A 7,586-nucleotide genomic window follows, 5' to 3' on the forward strand; every position below is an offset into this window, starting at 1 on the left:
CCCGCAGCCACTTAACCGACGTCGTTTCAGGCGATCGGTTCGGTTTTTAATGGTCGGGTTCGGCCCGGTTCGGCAGTTGCTATTCGGCCGGCGGTTCGGTCGGGTTCGTCGATTTTTTCGGGTTTTGCTCAGCCCTACTTAAAAGTATTACATTGTAACAAAATTTTTATTCCTAATTAGTATTACAGTTGAGTATATAAGTATAACATTTGTGCATATAAGTGTTACATTTGCACCTTGCTCCGACCCAACCCGTCTCATGGTGAGACGGTCTCATACAAGTTTTTGCCATCTTTTTTAGGTGTATCCAGGATTTTCACCGTCAAATACAATTACTAATTCTCTGAATTGTAGACATCTCTATTAGGTGGGACAGTTGATTTGAACATTTAAGACCGCTCTATACTCAAATTTAAGGATTAAATCTTTGACATTTGATTAAAGATGGAGACGAATCTTTATTTTTAATATTTTGTTGTATAGTAGTAGAAATTATTAGAGTAAATGATATTATCAGATCAATTTCACGTGAAATTTACCTGTTGTTCCATAAAGTAGGCATAGCCTCATAGCCTCGACACCTTTAAAAGCTGAGACAATTCACCCAAAAAAAAACAAACCATATAAGCCTATGTAGCCATTATCTAACATCCATTTCTCTCTTATATTTGTTGTAAAAATATTACTTTAGAGAGGGAGAGAGAGAGGTAGAGGGAGAGAATGGCACTCGAAGCCATGCCACTACAACAAGATTTATTTTGTTTCAACTACTGGAACTATGACGATGAGAATGGTTCGTTTGATTTTCCGGGTTATCCTCAAATTCCAGAAGATTACCATTACCCGGATTGGGATTCTCCAATCTCCCACGAATTCCAGCAATGGGTTCTTCCGAATTCTTCTCCTTCGTCGGAGCTTTTGCCTTCAAACACAGAAGAGCCGGCGGCGGCGGCGGATTGTGGCGGCGTAACCATGCCGGCTCGGCAGCGTAAGCGACGTCCAAGGACGAAGAAAAACCAGGAAGAGATCGAAAACCAGAGGATGACTCACATTGCCGTGGAGCGAAACCGCCGGAAACAGATGAACGATTACCTCGCCGTCCTCCGGGGACTAATGCCGGAATCTTATGTCCAAAGGGTCTCTCTCTCATATCTAATTTCTTGTTTTCTATTTTCTTGTCTAAAGTAACAGAGCATTGACACGAGAGATTGAATTTGTTGGGCGGAAGTCGGTAAAGGTCAAGTCCTTATCCCGTAATTAAGAGATTATTAGGTAGAGGTCAGTAAAAATCAAGTTCACACTTAGCGTTTTAGAAATGTAACTAACAAATAAGTGGTATTAGGGCAAAACTGGTTGACAGTGATTAGATGATTGTTGGGCGGAGGTCAGTATAGATCAAGTTCAGCACTCCGTCTCTGGAAAAATGTGTCAATACTTATAAGGATATAAAGTTGTGTTTTCAATACTAGTTATAACTTTTGAAGTAAGTGCAAAGCACTTGATTTTAACAAATAAGCTAGTATTAGAGCAAGACGGGAGCATTGGGATTAGGAATTGTTGAATGGAGACGAGTAAAAACAAGTTCAGTACCCAGTAATTAGGAGATTGTTCGTATAACAAAAATTGATTTGATGATTGCAGGGCGATCAAGCATCAATCATAGGCGGAGCAATAAATTACGTGAAAGAGCTAGAACATGAGCTACAATTCCTGAGTGGAACAAAGCATGAAAAGGAAACTATTCATGAATCTTCATCTTCATCTTCATCTTCTACCTTCGCGGAGTTCTTCAACATCCCACAGTACTCCACGGGCATTACAGGGAATGTTGAAAGCCTGAGCGGCGGCGCTCCAAACGAGTTGTCTTCCGGATATCAACTGGCGGCTGCCGGAGCGGCGGACATAGAAGTGACAATGGTGGAGAATCATGTAAACCTTAAACTCCGGTCCAAACGGCGGCCTAAGCTTCTGCCCAGAATGATCTCCGGGATCGAAAGCCTTGGCCTCACCGTGCTTCATCTCAATGTCACCAAGGCTGCTGCTTTTCTTCTCTGTTCTCTTGGTCTCAAGGTCAGTCACTTTTCAACTACTAAATTAGACTAGGAAACCCCCGTAATGCTAAAGTATATTTTCTCCTTCTCATTTTATGTGTCTGATTATTTTTTATAATATTAAATTTAGTATTAATATATAAAATTTATATATTTAGAAACTGCACTACTATTAAATACAAACAATTAAATTTAAAAATAAGTAAAAAATTATTAAAGAAAATAAATAAAGAAAAAAGAGTTGATTTGACTAATGAATAATAAGTAAGACAGGGGAGTATCATTTTTTATTTTTTGTTGTACTAAGCAGTAAGCATAACACAACGCTAGCTTTACAAATTTGTACTGTGATGTGTACGATAAAGAATAGGATAACCAAGACCCCTTGTGCTCAAAGTGAATATGAGGAGCACGTGATAGAACGATTTGCAATTTACCTTTTTTAATAGCTCTTGAGCAAAGATTTTGAGGGTTTAAAATTAATTTATTATAAGTTGTGAAACTTAATGTATCAAAAAAAGAATAGGGATAACTATGTATCAACTCGGTTTGAACCGAACCAGGTATCGTGCAAACTGAATTGGACTCGGAATCATTAGGATGGTTTTTGTTCAGGTTCATAATCGGAACCCATAAGAGCAACCACATTAGTGATTTTTTGTAGATTTCTTCAAACCAAAAAACTTTAGTTGGGTTTTTGTGTTAATGGAAGGGTTTTTTTACTCAAATTTTTCTCTTGCAATACAAGTTCTTTGTGGGCCCAAAAACGAAGGAATTCGCGTGCAAGACACGCATTTCACGCACTGCCGCGCCCACTGCACGCGAGCTGGCCCGTCAAGGAGTGCCTTTTTTTTTTGTCTGTTTTCTTTTCTTTATTTTTCTCCTATTTCACTCTCTCATTTCTCCTACTTGGATGGCCTACAAAAAGAAGCACAAAAAAATTCTCAACAAATGAGGTTGCTCTTAAATTCTGGCTCTAGTTTAAAATTTATTGGAGCCAAAATCCTAATTCCGTTATATATAAATCGAAAATATAAAAACAATTGAAAAGAAATGAGTAATACTAAGCTAGAAACATTATTTGATCTATAAATTTTTCTAGAATTTTTTAAAAAATATACTATCACAAAAATAAAAAGTTGAAATAAAAATTGCAATTTGAAAAAAAATTACGGTTCTAAGAATCGAAACCAAACCTTCTTTACAAAGTTTCAATTCTAATTCATCTAATTTCATAACCAAAAATTGTTGCATGTTGGTTCAGAATCAAAATCGAACCGCAGTCATATCTACTAAAGAAGCTGAGAATAGTGATGTGGTTACGTTTCAGGTGGAAAATGGGTGCAAACTGGCATCTGTGGATGAAATAGCAGCTGCAGTGAATCAGATTTTAGGTAGGATTCACGAGGGATAGTTTGCTTTACTTACTTCATTTCACAACTCTTCAATTATTTAATTTCTATATTAATGTATTTCAAAAAAAAAAAAATGGAAATAATAATTTTGTAGTCAGCTCTCTCATCAGCCTCCTAATCATTTCATGTGTGTCTTTTCAGTATTTCTTATAATTATTTTATAACTTTGCTATGTTGGGACTGTACTGACACTTATAAAAACAAAATTCTTGTAGCTTTTACACGTGTGATTCCACTTACTAGTTCAGTCAATAAAGATTTCGATTTTTATTTTTCACTTTTATCCCAAAAATAACAGTTCTCATCCTCACGCAGTTGAAAGTTCATCAAAAAGTACAAAAAGCAAAAGGGTTAAAAAAAAAAAGCCTCGCACTATTTAAGAAACTTTAATTGAATTATTAAATTAGAAAAACTTATTCCCTAGTTAGATTTTAATAATTATTTTATTTACTACTAACATATTTTAAGAGGGTGTTATTTTCAATTCAATGTTTCACAATATTAACTCTAGTATTAATATAATAAAAAATCAAATTTAAAACTAATTAAAAATTACTCAATAAAATCAGCAAAAGAAAAAAGATTTAGTTTGACTCATGATAAGTAAATGAGACAGAGAGAGTATTCACTAGTCAAATTAATTATTTTTTCTTTATTTATTTTTAAATATTGATGGAACTAATTGAAACGGGTCCGAATCAATCAATTCCAAGTAACGAACAAGAACAAAATAACAAAAATAATATAAAGAAAAAGACAAGTATAATTGCTTAATTGCTCGTCGAATAGCATATAATGTCCTCACTAAGAAAAGGGGTATACTATTTAAAATTTTAAATTAGTTCATCTAATTGACTCCTCGTGAATAAGGCACTCCATAAGACTAGGTCTTCACCCAACCGACATGCCGGCTGACCTCGAAGGTCAACCCAAAAAGTCAACCATGGATATGACCCTAGAAGTCAACTAGTGTGCCAACCCCAGAAATCGACCTCGTCGCATGAGCATTTTTGTGGTTTTCACTTCCTATGTCGTAGCTAGAGTAATGGCCAAACACAAGATCGTGAGCCAACATTACCTCCACTTTCTAGGGTAGCCATTGGTTAACCCAGGTTTCTCGGGTACATTTTCTGAGCTCATGCTAAGCTGAACCAGCTTCCCAATGTAGTCGACCCCAAGGTTGGCCCTCAGTCTGCATGCTTGACCTTAGACTCACACCACAGTTCTTGGGCTTAAAAGGGTGCAGGTTAAATATATCCATCATCAACATTGCACTCCCTAAGCTACAAGAATTTGACAGTGAAACGAAGTAGTTAAGTATGAGTTTCGTCGATCTAGGAAGTCATTCCATATCCAATATCTAAAAAATTTTATATCACCGCTATTTCTGAAATGGTAGTTGACCCCACCATCTAGCCCTTTGGATGAGCTCGATTGGGAGCAAGTTCTTTTTTTCGAGTGAAGGTAATCTCGCATAGGGACGCTATACGAAGGTCGAAGATCCGCAAGTGCAGCAATCCGCACAACTAAAGAAATATATAACTAAGGATAAAGAGAGATCACAAGTCCCATTGGTTTAAGTTTTCTGAGCCCGAACTTGGTACCAAAAGAGCGAATACAAAGGTGTTGACCTTAGGCCTATAGGGAGGTAGGGAGCACATTTTCTATTCGAGCTTGGTATTAACCGAGCTCAACTCGGTGTCACAAACATAAAATGGGCATTGTTGGCTGACCACGGCCTTGTATCTGGGGATGATGGCCTTCTAGTGTTGGTTGGGGACAACCCGAGCACATGGGGAACAGTCTTCCCTTGCCAACCTCATAGCGAAGACTCGGAACAACGATGTCCAAGATGGGAACACATCTATGATTTGATCGCCTAGGTGGGTCATTGGGCCCGGAGATGGTTTCAAATAAACTTTAGCCATACTTTGTGTTGTACCTTCCCAATTTTAGCTTTGTCTTCTACTTTTTGGATGTTGTACATCATTTTCCCCCCGAACCTTTAATGAAGATATGTTTGTTTCTTAGTACATTTCTCAGTTTATAATGCTTTTGTATGCATCATGCTCGAATCGGCCTATCCACGAGTTAACAACGATTTTATAGAATCAACTTCTAAGTCGACATGCTTTCAATTTTGTGGTGTCGGACCTTGGGTTCGTACACTCGCCCTTTGGGTATTATTTAATTATGCTTGGTAACCATGGGTTCGGTGGGAGAAGACCAGGAATTGAACAATCCTATTGGCTTGACTTCAAGTCTAGGCTTGACTTCCGGGCTCCCTTCAATTGGGTTGATGACCTCGGGTTGATGGGAAGCGACTTAGGGTCAAACAATGCTAACACCCTATCTTTATTGTCTCGGAGTTGAGTTAAACCCTTTGACTAGAACTCGCATCAAACTTTACACTCGGTCACTGTGTTTCCTTTGACTTTCTTCCCAAAAGGTTGAATCCCTAATCCTAAGGTGACATAGAGGTTGAAAGGCGTTTGCCTCAAGATTGGATCAATGCCTCCAGCTTCAATCTCTGCACTCAGTGACTTGGGCTTAGTCAGTAAGGGAAGGTTTGGCTTGCTCTCGCAAAAAATCAGTTCTTCCATTCGATGGGGAGCAAAGTTGGACTTCGCACCACCCCTAGGGAAACTTTTAGCTTTTTCTTAGCCATGGCTCGGGCTTAACCAAGAACAAGTTCTTCCGTTTGGTGGTGAGTGAGGCCAGACATTGAACCACCCCTAGGGAATACTTCCATGTTCATCGCTATGTGAGGTTGGACCTCATAACACCACTAGGGAAAATTTAGTTTTTTCTTGGCCAAGGTTTGGGCTTGACCAAGAATGAGCTCTTCTGTTCGATGGTGAGTGAGGTTAGACATCATACCACCCCTAGAGAATACCTTCCATTTCGGCACTAGGCGAGGTCGGACCTCATAACGCTCATAGGGAGAGCATAATTTTTTGAGTTAATACCTCCAATGGTTCTTCGAGTATTAGAGATTTACCAGTTGTGGTCCTCCGACTTTTAAATGACCTCCAATAGTCCTTCAAGTTTTTAAAAAATAATCACTTGTGGTTCGTTTAGGACGTCTCGTGGTCATATTAAACTCGGGTTATTTAAAGAATTAGGACCACATGTGGTGCCAAGGACCTTGTGGTCCAGTGGCATCAAACCCTTCCCTTTATACGGGAGGTGGTGGGTTTGAGCCTCAGTTCTTGTGCTTCAATAGGTTGAGAAAGTAGTTACGAACAGATACTGCATTGTAATGGAGTCCGTAGTATTCAGAAAAAAAAAAGGACCACATGTGGTTATTTTTTAAAACTTGCCGAGAGACCATAGCTGGTAAATCGCTAATACTCCGAGGACCATTGGAGGTATTAACTCGATAGTTTTTTCTTGACCAAGCATTGGGCTCAACCAAGAATGAGCTCTTCCATTTAGTGGTGAGCAAGGTTGAACCTCGTACCACCCCTAGGGAATACTTTCCTATTTGGCACTAGGCAATGTTGGACCTAGTAACACTCCTAGGGAAAAACTTAGTCTTTTCTTGGCTAAGGCATTGACTAAAAATGATTCAGTAAAGACATTGTCTAGAATAACATTTTGGGGGAAAACACCTTTTCACACACACACACATAGGGGAAAGTTCATGTGAGAATTAAACTGACTCTCAATTAAAAAGTGAGGACTGATATGATTCATCTATTTGGGTAGATCAACGGTTGTGGGCTGTTGAAAAATAAGGGAAAAATGGGCAATGTTAGTTTTATAAATATTAATAACTTGAAATTTTAAAATAATTCTAAAAGGTAACACTCAATCATTGGTGAAGCCCGATGGGCAACTATGATTAGTCCTCACTTACTTTTTGTAGGAATATATATATATATATATGTGTGTGTGTGTGTGTGTGTGTGTGTGTGAGAGAGAGAGAGAGAGAGAGTGGGAGATAGAGAGAGATGGCACCCAATTCAATTAAAACAAAAATAAGGTGAGATTTGAGTTCTGTCCAGATCAATGACTCAAAAAAAAAGAGAAATTTTTTTAAAACTTTTTAGTATAAGCTTATGCACTTGATAGTATATATACTTGTCGATTTGATAGTATAAATATGTGCACTTGA

The 7,586-nt window shown here is 38.1% G+C and overlaps 1 protein-coding gene across 1 annotated transcript; it reads left to right on the forward strand.

The window, feature by feature from the left end:
- The first annotated feature begins 641 nt into the window (after nt 1-641).
- Nucleotides 642-3,587, forward strand: LOC116007391 (transcription factor bHLH96-like). The gene is made up of 3 exons (XM_031248051.1): nt 642-1,137; nt 1,642-2,070; nt 3,382-3,587. The coding sequence occupies exons 1-3, from the start codon at nt 721-723 to the stop codon at nt 3,463-3,465; spliced, it is 930 nt and encodes a 309-aa protein (XP_031103911.1). The 5' UTR covers nt 642-720; the 3' UTR covers nt 3,466-3,587.
- The last annotated feature ends 3,999 nt before the right edge of the window (nt 3,588-7,586 follow it).

This window comes from Ipomoea triloba, chromosome 15 (assembly GCF_003576645.1).
Source record: "Ipomoea triloba cultivar NCNSP0323 chromosome 15, ASM357664v1".
Taxonomy (NCBI): domain Eukaryota; kingdom Viridiplantae; phylum Streptophyta; class Magnoliopsida; order Solanales; family Convolvulaceae; genus Ipomoea; species Ipomoea triloba.